Below are 17,537 nucleotides of genomic sequence, written 5' to 3'. Positions count from 1 at the left end.
CTGTCCATATTTTTCGTGTTTATCAAATGAAATTATGCATTATTGGGCACAAGAAAACAAGATTATCACCGTAAAATAACAATTTTTAATTTACATATCATGACATCGTTCTTGTGACTGATTATAAATTACCATTCAATCTAAACACCCCCGTGTTTTTTTCAAGTGATTCAGATTCGACTTTAACTTTTTTCCAGGTGTATAGTATGAAATATCAGAGCTGGGATGTTTTTTATGAATTAAATGTGACTTGATAAAATTATTAATGAATGTATCTATGTATGTGTCTTCATTTATGAAATTATAAAACTCCTGCTTTATTTCATTTAAAACAATGATAGTGATATATTATGTTAAAAGTATTTCACTTTTTACATATAGATCATCGTGACAAATACAAGTACACCAAATAGAATTGACATTACATTTTATTAATAGTAGTTAATGATTGGTTTAAAAACATTCTACTTATTTTTATATTTAGAATCTGCTTATGTACAGATGATTCACCAATATTCATGACTTTGTAGTGTGTAGTAAACATTGATAACACTATTTAGACAATTTACAATATTTATCTAGTTGCACTTCTAATAAAGCTGATTACAGCAGTCAATAGTACAACATATTATTAGAGTAACATAAGGACTGTACAGTTAAGCGTTTCTCACAAAAAGTGTAATTTCTATTTCCATTTTATGGCTGCTCATCTTACTCCAATGTTGTTTTTTACAATTTTTTCTGTAAAAGCAAAGCGTTAAAATCTTAAGCAATGCTTAGAACATGCTCTGCTTACAGAAATGCATTTTAGATGTTTTTCAATAAGTTTTGAACAATTTATTTAAGTAGAAGTGCAATATGACTTCATTATTCATAATACATTTTAAAGGTTCAACTATACTACTTCACAGATTGTATTTTGTTTTCAGAAGTTCTCTGAGATAAAACATTTTTATATGGCTTGCTAACTATAATTTTAAACAAGTGACAATTATGCTCATATGCTATTATTTTAGAAGTGCACGAACATGAATGTTGATTGTTACACATACACATTGAGTTGTGAAAAATATGAGTACTTTTATAATCAAAATAAAATTTGACATTTTGTCATTCCACAGTAAAGCTAAAAAATATCATAATAACACCAAGTGACCATTTGATTCTTCAAAGCTGTCTTTGCACAACTTTACATGAAAAAAGTATTAAAAAAAAAAGCTTAAACCCACTTTTTACTTTTCAGTAGTTCAACTGATACCTTTCTTAAACTCATAACAAGCCAGCATCCACTACTGTCAAAGGCAACTCATCCCATAAGCTAACCACCCTGTTAGAAAAATAAGACTGTCTAATCTGAAGCCTCTCTCTTCTTTTCCTACTCTTAAAAATGTGTTCTCACTTTTATTGTCTTCAGAATACAGCACAAAGAAATCAGTCCTTTATACTATTGACCTTTTAATATCATTTGTATACTTCAATTATATCACTTCTTAACATTAGTTTCTCAAGAACAAATTAGATAAAGATCTTAACCTACTCAAATAAGACAATCTTTTCATCTTCTAAGTCATCCTAGTAGCCATTTCCTAAATTATTTCTATTAAGTCAATATCACTTTGTTGAAAAAAAAAACTGTGTACTACTTCAAGTGAAACCTAATAAAAGGTTTGTATAAAAGTAGTTACCTCTTTTGTCTTATAATCAACAATAGACAATTGATTACTGTCACTTAAAGTAATTGAATAATTAAATCAATTAATGTTACAAAAATAATCATGTTATAGAACTTAGTGTTTTTGATTATTCCAAGTACTCAAGTAAACATATGATCTCTCATTATTTTAAATTCATTCAAGGTTGTTCAGCTTAATCAATCAATTGTCACAACTCACAAAAATAATCAAACACAGTGTTCCTGATTATTACTATTTTCAATTATTCCAACTCTCAAAATCTCGTGTAAGAATAATCGATTAGCTAACCTAATTTGATGACAAGGAACCCACTTTTTTAGAAAATAAAAGTTTGAAGACAGCTTGAATGGGTAATGAAAAACTTTATTATAAATGTACAACATTATACATTTATAACAACGTTTTCTCCATTACCCATTCAAGCCATCTTCAAAGTTCAATTGGCTGACTGTAATTTATTAATAAGCCTGATAAGTAATCGATTAGCAAATTTTACTAATCAACCAGCTCTAATAAATACATCCTGAAATTTTATTAGCTTTTTACTACTAGCAACAGTACTACACTGATAGCTTGAATGACTTATCTATCACTATGCCAATCACTTTTCTCTATTATTGTCGAATGGGTTCCGAAGTTATGCATTACACTGAACATACTTTAACATAATGTCATTGGCCAAAATTTTGTCCAACTTATCAATTGATCCAAGTCAGTCTGTAATATCTTAATACTTTCAATACATTTAGAAATACCAAGGTGTTTAATTTCATTAGCAAATTTTCCTAATTATATAAATAATATCATTAGTGAAAACCAGTAAATGTCCAAACACTGAACCCTGAGGCATGCACACCACTTTTAACCAAAGACCAGTTTTAATGGAGTCCATTAATAGGTTTTTGCTTTCTCTCATCCAAAAATCCAAGCAACTAGACTTTCTCCAACCTTCACCAATATGATTTTCTTAGCTGATCTTCTACGTGGTACCTTCCAAAAATCTAAATATATCAAGTCCACAAACTTCCCATCATCCAACCTTCAAAAATCTAAATACATCAAGTCCATAAACTTCCCATCATCCAAGTAAAAGAACTTCCTCAAAAACTCAACAGGTTAGTAAGGCAAAACTTGCTTTTAGTAAATCCATGTTGGTCTTCTTTATTATATATTTTACTAACATATTTTTATGTAAATAACCCACCCCCTGGTATACCCTGCACCAGAAGAAAAAGGTGCTGTAAGAAACTTGTAGGCACATATTACCCACATTTGTGTATACCCTGCAAGCCAGTGACACAGGCGAATTTTGGAAGACAAGAAAAAATTAAATGATCCTTTTACATTACAGTAACACAATAAAACCTTCACTAAACACGTGTTGAACAAGAATATAAACAAATACTCAGAATAGAAAATTGGCAACTTCAGTCTTAAAAACAAAAAAAATACTGTATTACCTGCACACGAGTACACCCCACAGTTGGCATTTTTTATAACTAAAATATAGCCTGCGAGTTATTTGCGTGAAAATATGTTACAAATTTTGCAAAGCTTCTTTTATTAGGACCTCTAGAATTTATCCCACTGTATATGTAACACTAAATGGCTTATAATTTCCAGGGCAACTCTTATCTCTTCTTCTGAAAATAGGAGTAACATTAACAATTCTCCAATCATCAGGCACCTGCTCACTGTCTACTAACCAATTAAAAATTAAAGATTAGCTTGCATATTTGATCTATGACCTCCTTTGAAAACCTGGGCATATGTATGGTATTTCTAGTAGTCTTATTTACTTGAGTTGCCCTTGTTCAGGGTTACTGATGATGAGTGGAATTCCTCAAAACCAGTATAACAGATTGGGCTTCACATGAATTTCTAACTTTGTTGGAAACTATGCTCACATCTTCCAGAATCTCTTACTGACAATTTGGCTTTGACTTTATTGCTTATAAACAATAGAAAGTTTCATTATATATATATATCAATACTTAACTTTTTTTTTTATATTAACTTACACTGAATTTATTACTTTCATTAACAAATTATTTTTAAGTAATACCATAGCACAATTCTATTATATTGTAGTCTTCTCAGTTACTGGTAAATAAAAATTGTGTAAACAAGGAAATTAAAAAATCTATAAAAAAAACTGTGAAACACTCGCCAAATTAAAATATATTTAATGACAAATATGTAAACGTCATTTCAAGCAATAGCCTTTTATCAGGTTTTTGGTGAGGGGAAAATGGCTTTTTAGTAGAGACAGGATATAAAAAAAAGAATGCACACCTCAAAAACATACTCTAAGCTAAAACAAATCAACCAAGACATTTGTTTGGTATAATTGCAAGAAAAAAAATTAAAAATGTCATTACATTAGAACAATAATATAATACACTAACTAAAAGTAAAAGAATGAATAAAATAAACCTATTTTAACTTGGTGAGTGCTTCACCTTGAATTATATTCTTTTTGGTTAATGTCACATAAAAAGTCAGATTTGTGATGGTCAGAAGACCCTTGAAAAAAGGCCTAAGCCAAAACAGAGTTAAGTAAAGCATTTTTTAAAGTTATTTGTCTTCTTTCACAAATATGGTTTTAATACTTCAGTCACCATTAAAAACTTTAAAAACTTATAAATAGACAGCTGTTTCTTACAAATTATTTCTCAAAGACTTAAGTTTGAAACATTGTAACTAGTGAATTTTTTGAGCTACATGTAATTGAAGTAGAATCGTGGGGAATTGTTAGTAGTTTTAAATATTGTCTTTTAGAAACCACTATATTTTTGTGTCTCAAATTACATTTTAAGGTTATAGAAATTGTATATTCAAACCTGACAGCACTAAGGTTTGGCCAAGGGAGCACCTGGTAGATGAGTGCAAATGGATCATACGAAGAGTACTACTAATACTTATTTTTACCTTCACCACCAAAGGTGACAGAAGTTATGTTTTCATACCTGTGTGTGTGTTTCGTAGCAAGATTTCTCGAAACAAAGCTGAACAGATTTGGACAAAAGTTGGTATACATTCAGACTATGACCAAACTTAGAAGTGATTTGTTTGAGATGTTCAAGGTCAAAGTCACAGCAAGGTCACAAAAATAAAAAACAACCTCTATCTGTTAACATAGGGACCAATTTTTCACACTATTGTTCTGCCAAAAATGATCAATATGCATTGATAACACCGAACACATTTTCATATTTTTTGAGTGCTGAATATGATCAATGCTACATGGCAGAGGTATGTGCTCTACTGAGTGCCCCTCTAGTTATATATATTTTTAAAGTTATTGTTATATACTTCTTTTATATTACTATTTACTTAGAAATAAAAGTTCTAAAGGTTATATGAAAACTGTACACTGAATAAATGTGTTTTTATTCTCAGTCCGATAATTAACTTCAATTTTTTGGGGGTCTATGCAAAGCTAATGAAGTTCATAATCAATGTTTTTGTGCAAATATTGCATAAAAAAGCCTGTTTTTCATTTATAACAGCTTTCATTTATACACTAAAGGAGCACAAGATTTACTGAACATAAACTTAGTACATTCGGAGATACAATTATTTATTATTTCACCTTGCAGTTTCAGCTACCTTGATCACAGGAAGTAGATTTTGGCATACTTCATCCACATCACATCAAGTTTCATCCTCAAGTAATTTCATGCTAAATTTTCCGTGATAAAAAAAGTAAAAAAAAATCGTTTTCGTCATCCTTCATAAAACTGACTCATGACTGTTTTAGTGTGTCAGTCACAAAAACAAAGTTAACATTTTCCTTCCCTTAAAATGTATATTGAATAAATACCTACTATTTCACACATACTGCTGTGAAATTTCCTGCACATCACAAGCCAAGAACAAAGTTCCCTCCACTACACAAGTCAATGTGTATTGTGCTGGCTTAAGTTATAATTATTATTCATTAAACTATAGCACTCCACCAATAGGAAGGACACATATCCTTCTTGCATAGTAACCTTCATCAATGCTAATAAGTGAATGCAGGCTCATTCTTACCCAAGTCTGGGAAAGAGGGACACCATATGGAATCGAATGAGTTACCATGACCATGAGAAGTGAAAATACAAATATCTAAGAGATAATTGCATTGACAGGTAAAAAAACCACTGAAAGGGACAGGTATAGACACATCCAAGGGGAACAATGGACACAAAAATTCCCAAAAAACTCCTGCAGGAAATAAAAAAAGACACGATGGCCCTAGTATCAAAAGCTCCATGTCCCAAAGACAAAAAAGTAGAATAAGCCTGCCACACATACAAAGTGAGAGAGACCTCACATTAATTAAATACAGAGTGGGGGTTGACACTGAAGTAGAGAGCTGAATTGGCCACCCCAAATGAGATGACTCCCAAAGAATGAAGATCACAAAAGAGGAAGCCTTGTTGGAAGGGGCAAGTGGAGGCCAAATGTCCACAGAGTAATGGAACAACAGCTTCAAGAATGTAACCTCAGATTAAGATCCCACTTGACCCAATAAAAAAAAAAAATGGGGCCAAAGCCAATTCTCAGAGAAGGAGCAAGAAATAAACATTTGAATAGCAAATTAACTGAAGGAAGCAAAAGGTGGGCAGACACATCGGGATGTGGAAACAATTTCTGAGACCCGGAGTAAAGTCATCTATCCCAATCCATCAGATAGTGAAAAAGATTAAAATGAAAATGATAAAACAATGGGAGTGAAATGCCAGAGTGTAGTTGTAAAATTGTCTCATTGCATTTGATACAGGTGCAGTGGAAAATATAAGTACAAGAAAAACCCCTGAGAAAGCACCAGAGGAACACAACAGGTTGTAGAAAAATAAACCCCAAAAACCTGTGACAGCGAGCCCTCAAAGAGAGGGAACTCTAGATAGTACCATAAGAACAAGAAACAAAAGAGTGGATGACCCCAAGATGATATGATGAAACACCTGGTGGGCTTCCTGGTCCCAAGGACATGAAACCAAGGTATGAAGAACTACATCAGCTCATGATGTATAAAAAAAACCCTAACAAAAACACATCGCAAAGAAAAGGTACAAAACAGGAGTCCTGGAGAGTAGACTGAGGGAGATGAAATTCAGAAAGGCAACCTGAAAAAGTATACTCCAGAAACTAAGAAACCAGGGTAACTTGGACAAAATAGTAGAAAACCATGAAAAAGGTGGGAAAAATATATGTTCAAGGCACCCAATAAAGCTGATAAAGTCATGATTAAAAGCCTCCAAATGAAAGTGAAACATGAAAATGAACAAAGAAGTCGAGTAAGATATGAAAACAATTAAATGGAAAGAAAAAAAATGAAAACAGATGATCCTTAAACTAAAAGAAAAGATTCCTGTGAACGAGATTCATGCAACAAGGAAATCCAAGATTTTGCAACAAATTACCGGAGAAAAAGAAAACAAAAGACACACACTTAAGAATCCAAGCAGTGAAGGATGAAAGTGGAACAACCTGATCCATGTTGGGAAGAGGGAACAAGAAGTAAAAGCAGGTGTGGAAACATCAGTAGTGAATAACAAAATAAGACAGAATCAACTGAAGCAACATAAGCAAGAGGTTGTGATTCCTAGCTCACAGATTAGAATGAAACCAATTCATGTGGTACACAATGGCAGTAATGTCACTGACCTTCATGTCTCCAGCCGCCATGACAATATTGGATAACTCCTGTGAAGGAGTGTTAAAAATCTCAGAAGATGGCAGAAATATGTGAACATGAATGCATAATCCAGTTAATCCACAAAACTGATGTATTGGTGATTATTTTTGTAAAGTACATAAAAGACATTATCAATTAGAAAATGAGCCAGATATAGTGACAGTGCACAAGCCTAATGATGACATAAATAGTACTGAACAAAACCCATATGTTGGATTATACAACAGGAACAGACAACAGGAAAATTGCCCCAAAAGTATAAAGTCAATTAAAACAAAAACAAATTGAAGAAAATTTGAATGAAAGTTCTAACTAATAAATTTAAAATTTAGTATCATTCTTTCACATAATAAAAAAAGGAAAGAAAGACCATACTATAAATAGTAATGAAAGTTTAAAACAATAACTGCAGAAAGTCTGGTAAATCTAATGAGTAAAAACAAGTAGTGCTGAAAAAAGAGTGAGCCTGTATTCATGTGCTGGTGCTCATGGGGAATACTGAGCAAGGAAGATGTGTTGCCCTCCTATTAATGGAGTTCTAAAATCTAATGATGATTATGTCATAAGCTGACACAACACATAGTGACTTATGTCGGAGTGCAAGCTCTTGTTCAAGTCTTGTGGTATGCACAGAAAATTATGTGACAGTGCATGGGAGGTAACAAGAGTGTGGTATAAAGAGGTCAGTAATGTTTCTTATCATTATTTTACATATCATCTACAACCTCATTATTCCAATTCACTAATGATAAATATTCCCTCATGGCCTGAAAATTACTTTCTGAAAATTGAGAAGTAAAATTTCATTTTTCTACACCTTCTCTCAACATGTAGCTAAATATTAAACCTAATCATATATATATATATATATATATATATGTACTTAAACATAATGTAGCAAAACAAAGTTTAAACATATCTTTATTATCACTAATTCACAATAAATAAGTAAAACCACACATAAACATAAATACCACTTTTGTATCTTCAAGGGTACTCTTAAAGACACAAAATCTCTATTTATTATTACTATCACTATCTTCCAAATCTAACCAAGTTTCAGCAATTTCCATATCATGGCCTTCCATTTCCACTTGTCCCTTTTGTCCCCAATACTCTTAAAATTAAAATAATAGCAACTATGCTTATTCTTGAATACCTTTAATCTAACCAAGACATATATCTTTACAACTATTACTAAACTTGTGTTTTGAATCACCTGATATGACCTCCTCTTTGACCTAGCTATCCTGAAAGACATTTATTCTAAGTTTCCCAAATCTCTCACCACTATGTAAATTTAATCTATTTTCAACAAAATTCTTTAGAGCTTCCCTAACATCCTGCTACTTAACTTGCTTAGGTGGAACTTGTCTTTAGCATACAATTCATCTTTTTCCTAAAAACCATCCCACATGTTCAAACAAACAACCCATTGATCTAAGCACAATAATCTTTAATTTAAGCCTTGCACCCTGCTAATTCATTTATTCCTACATCTTAGTCTAATGGACTACATCCATAAGGGCTACACTTCTGTTTCTATTTTTGATGATAATACTCAGTAAGTAATCATAGAATAATAACAGAAAATAAAAACCCATATTCCCAAATATTACTTTGACTTATAGTATTAATATACTATTTAATATTAACATTTTTATGAATATATTAGGTCATCAAGAAATTAATGTTGTGTTTTGGAACACTTTCATTAACCACCCTCCAAAAAACTTACATCATGTATAATAGTTAAACGAACCACCTAAACATCACATTAGTGTAGCCTGTATAATGTGTAAAGTTTAGTATGCTCTAATCCCTTATAGTGATGTCACACGATGAGACACACATTTAGCATGTAATACTGTTTGAATACAAGAAGGGAAACAATGCCTCTGTAGCCACAAAGAATATCAAAGAAGTTTATGGAAATGTTTTCAACGTTTGTAAATGTCAATGATGATTCAACAAATTTTATTCGGGTGACTTTAGCCTTAAAAACTGTGATGGCAGGGGCCAACATGTTGGAATTGATATTGATGCTTTGTAGACACTTGTTGAGTCTAACCCAAGGAAACACACACTCGTAAAATTGCCCTGAAATTGCACGTCTCTCATAAAACAATACATAAACATCTAAGGAATAAGAAAAAACTCCATAAAGAAGGTGTTTGAGTGCCTCGCGAAATCTCCGATGGTCATCATTTCCAAAGTGTGAACTTTGCTTTGTTGCTTTGCATTTGGTGGGACAACAAAGGAGTAATTCATTTCAAACTTCTCAATCCACAGCAAACTGTCAATGCAGAGATCTATAGTCAGCAACTGGAACATTTAAATCAAGCCCTTCATCAGAAACACCCTTCACTCGTCAATCGGAAAGATGTTCTTCTCCACGACAATGCACGTCCACATGTGGCACGTTTGACACAACACAAGATTATGGAGTTGGGTTGGGAAGTTCTCCCCCATCCACCATATTCTCCAGATATGGCACCATCAGATTACCATCTTTTTCATTCGCTGCAACACCATCTTAATGGGAAAACGTATGCAAATGTGAAAGGCATTAAAGAGAACATCAACATGTTTTTGCTTCAAACCCAAGTGATCTCTTTAATCAGGGCATTATCAACCTGATTGCAAGATGGAAAAGCATCATCGATAATAATGGAGACTATTTAATTTAATAAATGTTTTTTGTTTTTTTTTATATACAAGTTGTTAGGGTTTTTTCATCTAAAAAAGTGACATTAATTTCTTGACAATCTAATAGCAAAACAATACATGTTAAAACTATAAGAAAGCTAGGGATTGTCTAAGGTTAACAAAATTAGGAAATCAAAAATGACTTATAAGAAATAGCTCTTTGTTAATGTTTGACCCAATATCAAGAATTTTTTTAAGTGTGTTAAAAGTAAGTAAAATATTAAAGTTGGGAATGAGACATTAAAGGATACTGACGAAAAGATGGAAAAGTTCTCATGTGGGTAAAGTTAGGATCTCTTAACTCGTTTTCCCTTGAGAAAAGAAAGGTAAAAGATAACCTTATGGAATTTTACAAAATTATATGGGAGATCGATAGAATAAAGGCCTTTGACTGTTTTTGTGCTGTATTCTGAATACAAAACGAGAAGAGGACTTGTTAAACATTTTAGAGAAGGCAAGCTGAGCTCTAGTTCAAACAGTTTTCCTTTCCCACAGACTAATTAGCTTATGGAATAACTTTACATCAGCAGTAGTAGAAGTTGGCATGTTTTGTGAATTTAAAAAAAAAATTGTGTATATTAACTGATCATACTATCGTACATTAGCACTCGAATGTGTGCCTTCATGTTATAATATTTTGTCTAAAATAATAAGTAAAAATTACTACACATGCAGATCTGAGCCAAGACTATGCTATAATTTGAATGTAATATCTTAATTTACCTGGTGTTATTACTTTACTAATACTAGTGTGAATTCATTACTTTTCAATAGAACAAAGTACTAATAAACAGTGTGCTGAAATCTGGCCCTAAACTTAGATTTTAGGTACATTTTCAAAATATTAATTCAAAACTAAAAGAAAAAATTTAAATTATATTTTTATCTCATTTCATGAACAAGGTAAATGTTACAATTACCAAAGTATAACAAATATAGACCAATTTAAGTAAGTTAACTTCTTTTCTATACAAACCTCATTTCACAACATTCCTGAACATATTTACTTATTACTCATAAGTTCATAACTCTTATGGAACTATGGGTTCCAAAATGAAACAATATATTTTAATCTGTAAATACTGAAAGAAAAAAGTGTTTATAGTTTTAATGCCACATTCTATTTCACATATTTTGTAAACAAAATCATTAACATTATTTCAAAACCAAATAAGACTAGTCAACATGGTAATTTTTCCTCAAGAATGTGTTTTCCCTATGTCTGTAGATAAGCCCTATAAATATATGACATCAAACCGAGTAGTTTCAGATTTGGTACCACCTTTTATTTTACATGCATTGTAAATGTGACCAAGAAAATTATTTAAAAAAAAAGGGTCACCACCATCTTTTGTCCTCCAGAGGGTATTTTCCATATATCACTAATGATGATTTGCTAAAGAGATTTTACTGACAAGAATCTCCCTCATTATATCATATTCATATAAGCCCAGGATGTTCCTTAACAGTCACATGTTGAAGATCAGATTAACATCTGTAAACCTCTGTCACAAGTGAGTACCGTATTTCAATGCTACAAGCTTCTTCATTAAAAATTTCAATAAGGTTAAACATGTGCCTTATTATGCCATTGTCCATAAACATCCTAAAAACAAGCAGCACTCCTCAATAGCCACAGCACTTGAAATTATTTTAGGCAGGAGTAGAGTGAATTAATCTACGAGACCTTTTTTCCCCTTTTTATTAACTATATTTTTTAGCACAATCCTATACCAAGCATGGGGCTCACATAAACCCCATTTGATTTTATTACTCATCAGGATCTATATCAGCCTACCCTCAAACTGAAATTCTTTCAGGCAGGATTAGAGTAAATTAATGTATGAGACCTTGGGCATGGTCAAATATATCAATCAAAAGGGTTTGACCTCCTCGGTCCAAAACTGTAATTAGATCTAAAATCAGTCAAGAGATGATGGAGCTATGAGCTAAAAGTTTGTATTTGAAAAAAAACTAAAAACCATTCTGTGAGCCACTGTGCCGTGACTAAGAAGGTAAAACACTATGCCATCTAGCAAGGTTTGTTTTTATATATACTCAAGCAAATCTACTTGACAGCTATCTGTCTCTAATTTAGAAGTGATAGGCCAGAAAGAAGACAGCTAGTCAACATCACCTTCTGGAGCTACTCTTTTTACCAGTGAAAAGTGTGGTTGACAGTCACATTATAATGCTGAAAGGGCAAGCATTTTCTGTGATGAGATTTGAATATGCAACCCACAGATGGCAATTCAAGCACCCTAACCACCAGGCTATGCCAGGTCTATTTCTAGCAGAGTTAACTAATAATCACATGATTCCTGTTTTAACATTCTTCCACAGTTATCTTTTTAGAGATTATAAAGAGATAATGAAAAAACCTTTACAGCATTTGTGTTGTCACAGATTTTTGTTAGGCTTTAATACATTCTGTACTACTGGCAATAATAAATCATGAATTAATATTAAACTATCTAAACAAGATGTTGGAAAATGCAAAAAAATATTTTACTTTGATGCAAAATTTATTATTCATTAACAGACTGAAAGATCCTTTTAAGTTACTGTGTTACATGGTTAAAAGACACAAATCACTCAGAATCCAAGAGTTGGTAAGGAATAGCAAAGAATCAGATGTTTGTATAAGTGAGACTTTATGATGGATGACAGAAACACTACACAGAAAGTCACCTTTCAGCAAGCTTTTAGAAGAAATTTATCAGATGTATAATAGTGAGTTAAAAAACCTTGACAAATATGTTGTCAAATGAATAAAAATGAAGCAATTCAAGAAATCTTGTAACATGAGTAGGTGGAATTTCTGTTGGTATGGCTATACCTATAACTTGTATTTTATAAGTGAACATTATGTTTCTCTATTATTAGTATTAAACCAAAAATAAGTTATTTCACACTATGAGTAAGCTTTTAAAATCCTTTATAAGTTTATTAAACCTAATAACATTAAGAAGTCTTCTCTAAAAAATTAAATAATATTCAGTAGCATTCAATTCATAATCACCACTAATACTATAATAGTAATAGTAAAACTATGATTTTAATTTATAATAAAATATTCAAATGAAGTAACAATGTAGTTTGATTCTAAGTTTCAAAGTTTTGCAAAAAAATATCAGAAACTTCGATATCAATAGTCTTTCTTTCTTTCATTGTTTTCGAATATTTATGGAAAAAAAACCTCTACTGTTTCATTTTGGAGTATGTAGTGTAACTCGTACGTACTACTATAAATATAATACCAATAACTTAAATAAGCAACATTCACTTCAGTGATTCACCAACAAGTAACAAAAGGCTAGCCCAGACTTCGGATACGTTTCACTAGTGGTTACAATTTTCATGACTTTCACTGTCAAATTACTATACTTATAATGTTAAAGAAAGCCTTAACTAGCCAGTTTATATAAATGTAGATAAACAGCAAAGAATAATAGTCACTTACCATCCATGCATCATCAGGCAGGGCACCAGAATCAACGCAAACTGTTTCAAATTCAAGATTGCTGGAAGCCGCCGCCATCTTGAGGTGGTTTTATGTACTTTTTCAATATCACATAAGGGACCATATGAATATATTTTGAGTAGTCAAAAAGAAAAAAAAGTAATATTTTAGAAGGCTTTTGTTCGTTTTCTTACAAAAGGTTTTAAAAACAGTGTTAAAAATTTAAGTAGATGACTTGGAATAAAACTCTTTGTTTGTTTATAATTAAGCACAAAGCTACACAGTGGGCTATCTGTGCTCTGCCCACCACGGGTATCGAAACCAGGATTCTAGCGTTGTAAGTCCGCAGACATACCGCTGTGCCACTGGGGGGCTGGAATGAAATGGTAACGAAATCCGATGAAATATACTGAGCTATATTAGATTTGAGAACTTTAATTTACTTCAGTTGCGTGTTTTAATTAAATGGAACGACGTTTCGGTTTTGAAACCATGGTTTTCTTCAACTGAAACAACTTGCGCATCAGATAGCTCAATATATAATGATTAAATAGTATTAAATTCAAGATTTCTACTATCACACCTACATATTGAAGAAAAATATATATATATATACATACATGCGCGCGAAAAATGGATTTCTCTATTTTGAAAACTATTAAGTTTAAAAAACGTAATTTCATATTATCTTCTTTATCAGTTACATAACTAAAATGTTTTTATTTTGCAACTTAGTTCTTTCTTAGCGAGTTCTTTTAAATTATCAGGTGAAAATAATTTAATACTCAGGCTAGGAATAGTCATAAATTAGTTTATTTCCTCCTTTAATGTTAAAACGTAACAGAATGTTTTGGGACAACATAGGACCTATTGATCCATCTCGGCTTTCCCATCCTCTAAACTAAACTATTAATAAGTAAATATTTAAAAAATCGTAAAGCCAGCCCTTATCATTCATATACTTATCAAGTTTTCTCTTAAACTCATTTAAATTTACTACCTCCACGACATCCGAAGGCAACCCATTCCAAAGGCCAACCACCCTATTAAAAAAATAAAACTGTCTTAGCTGAAGATTTATATTTGTGTCCCCTAGTCTTACTATTCTCATCGTTAAGTATGAAAAAATTCCCTTTACAATCTTAAACACCTCAATCAGATCCCCTCTAACTCTCCTTTTTTTCAAGAGAAAACACTTTGAGAGATATCGACCTCTTCTCCTATGACAACTCAACCATCCCAGGCACCATTCTAGTAACCCTCCTCTGAACTCTTTCCAACAATTCAATGTCCTTCCTAAATTAAGGAGCACGAGACTGAACAAAATACTCCAAATGTTACCTAACCAGTGACCTATACAATGAAATTATAACCTCTTTAGACTTTTATTCAATATTTCTGTAGATACAACCTAAAATTTCATTTGTCCTACCACTAGCAACAGCACACTGCTTGGATAGCTTAAGAGACTGATCTACTATTACGCCAAGATCCCTTTCTTTCATGACACTGTTAAAGTAATTCCCATACGAATTATACTTATAATTCAAATTATGATAACCCACATGTTTTATCTTGCATTTCTTACAATTAAAACCCATTTGCCATTTGTTTGCCATACTCACTAAATGATCTAAATCCTTTTGTAAATCAGCAGTATCCTCTTCACAGCTAGCAACACACAAGACCTCAATATCATCTGCAAATTTAAGTAATTCATTGACCATTCTTTTATCTGTGTCATTGACGTAAAGCAAAAGTCCTTACAATCCTGGGTTCGATTACCCGCTGTAGACACATTAAATAGCCTAATGTGGCTTGTTCTAAAACAAACAAACAACAGTATTATGAATGTGTTTTGTTGAAAAATTGATAAGAAAAAATTTAAAAGTAAAAACCTATCACAATACGAAAGAAAGTGCAAGTTTGTTCTGTTTCCGCCACTAGTATCGAAACCCAGTTTTTAGCGTTGTAAATTCGCAGAAATACCACTGTGCCACTGGGGGACATTCATTGTATAGCTTCGTGCTTAGCCTCAAACAAACAAACAAAAATGTTAGTTCTCTCTTTATATGTCTATTGTTTTAACCATTAAAAGTTTGACCCATGAGTGCAGAGCTTGAAATAGCATGTTAGAAAAGAATTGAAGAAAGGCCGCTATAGTTAAAGAAGAAGAAAATCTTCAGTCGATACTGTTGCGTCAGCGAGGTCATATGACTAGTATCACGCCACGTCCTTCTCGAACCTTCGTGAATTATCGGGAGACTACTAGATTGGGGGTAGTCTGGTATATATAAGATGGTCACAACGTGACAGAGGTAATGAGTAATTGAACTGCAGTCAGAGAGAATATTGTTAAGCACGTGAGAATTATAGCGTTTGTTACAGAGCGACTGTTGAAATTAAGTGTATCGTAAAGTTGTATTCGGAAAGAATAAACCAGTTTTATTAAAGAGAGGACTTGTGTCGCTAAAGTTTCGTCGGAACGAATTTACGGAAAATTAACTAACGAACGAAGACGTAACAATACCATTGACCAAATTAACCATAGCAGCGAATAAAAGAAAAACTAAAAGTTTGTTATTGGTATTACATAGAAATTACAGTTCAAATATTCTTAAGATATTGTTTGGACACTTTTCTTCATTTTTGCCCTGAAACGTACTATGCCAATGTTAATGGTAATATAAGAAAAACTTTAACAAATTATCTTTAAATAAACTTATTGAATAAATATCAGAATTATTTACATCGGTTTACCAGGTACAGCATCATCCGGGACAAATAAGAGGGCAGAAGTCAGACAATCAGCAAAGTTTAATCAGTAGCACTAACATGTCTTCTGATGGTTCAGTGATGAGCTTGAGAGGCTTACACGACTAGAGTTCGAGGTTTGATTTCCAATGTGGGTTCGACGTAGAAAGCCAATTGTGCAGCTTTGCTCTGAAACGAAAACAAATGCCCACATAACAATGAAATGAAGATTGTATATATACATATATGTAGGTGTGTGTGTGTGTGTATTCAAAGAGCTAAGTTTCTTTATTCAAATAAAATAACTTGTTTTATCAGTATAATAATAATAATAAACATATTGCCACAAACTCAAGTGAAATATAAGCCCGTTGTTTACAAGAATGAAAATGTGATGTATTAGTTTTGCCTTTGACACCTAGGGGAGAAAAAAAGCTTAAATCATCATATTTGACTGCAAGTTTCACACCTTAACGGCACGTAACGAAATGGATATCGCAGAATAAGAATTTATAAGAGAGGAGGGGGGGAGAGAAGAACAACTGAAAACAATAGAGATTTAATACGAACTTTATGTTTTTATAAATAAGATTTGCAAGGACACATTTATAAATTTTTATATATAGGTTCAATATCCTCTATAGGACAGTTACAGTAATGTTTACTTCGTAAAAGAGAATACACATATACATGTATTCGTGTATATATATTTGCAGTGGTGAATGCTTCCACATGAAATAGCACTGTTAATGATTTAAACTGTGTAAAATACAAATGCTGATGTTCACTCGTTTTGTATGTTCTTTTTTATTTCAATGCGAACGTTCTGAAATAATGCTTCATCTAAAGTGGCTTTAATTAACCGAGCTGCTTTTTTTGTGAAGTATCAAATTTTTAAATAGTATTGACGAAATTCGCACTGCAGCATGATCGATGATGAAACACTTATAAATATATTCAGTCGTTTTTATTCTTCTTTCGTCTGTGTAGAATATACAGGTTAGGTCTCGCAAATAATTGTTTTAATACACATTTGGCATCTCGAGAGATCTTACTAATTAACAGTTATGGATGTTCTAAGAGTGAACATTCAACGGAAAATAGATAGTTTATATATATATATGTGTGTGTGTGTCTGTGTTGTTGTATGATATACATGACAATACACTCAATATCCGTAGTTTGAGCTTGGTAATGTACAAATAAGTTGTTACGTTATTCTTTACAA

General features: G+C 32.2%; 1 protein-coding gene across 1 annotated transcript in view; it reads right to left on the bottom strand.

Annotated features, from left to right (window-relative positions):
- The window catches only part of LOC106478219 (UPF0545 protein C22orf39 homolog), a 22,171-nt gene extending 8,519 nt beyond the window's left edge, over positions 1-13,652 (bottom strand). Inside the window, exon 1 of the mRNA XM_013938744.2 lies at positions 13,556-13,652. Within this exon, the coding sequence (XP_013794198.1) occupies positions 13,556-13,633 (78 nt within the window). The 5' untranslated portion in view covers positions 13,634-13,652. The remainder of the gene's footprint in view (positions 1-13,555) is intronic.
- Between the last annotated feature and the right edge of the window lie 3,885 nt (positions 13,653-17,537).

The sequence above is a fragment of the Limulus polyphemus genome, unplaced genomic scaffold (genome assembly GCF_000517525.1).
Source record: "Limulus polyphemus unplaced genomic scaffold, Limulus_polyphemus-2.1.2 Scaffold190, whole genome shotgun sequence".
Lineage (NCBI taxonomy): Eukaryota > Metazoa > Arthropoda > Merostomata > Xiphosura > Limulidae > Limulus > Limulus polyphemus.
The sequence above is the reverse complement of the archived record's forward strand: the minus strand, read 5'-3'. Positions and strand labels throughout refer to the sequence as shown.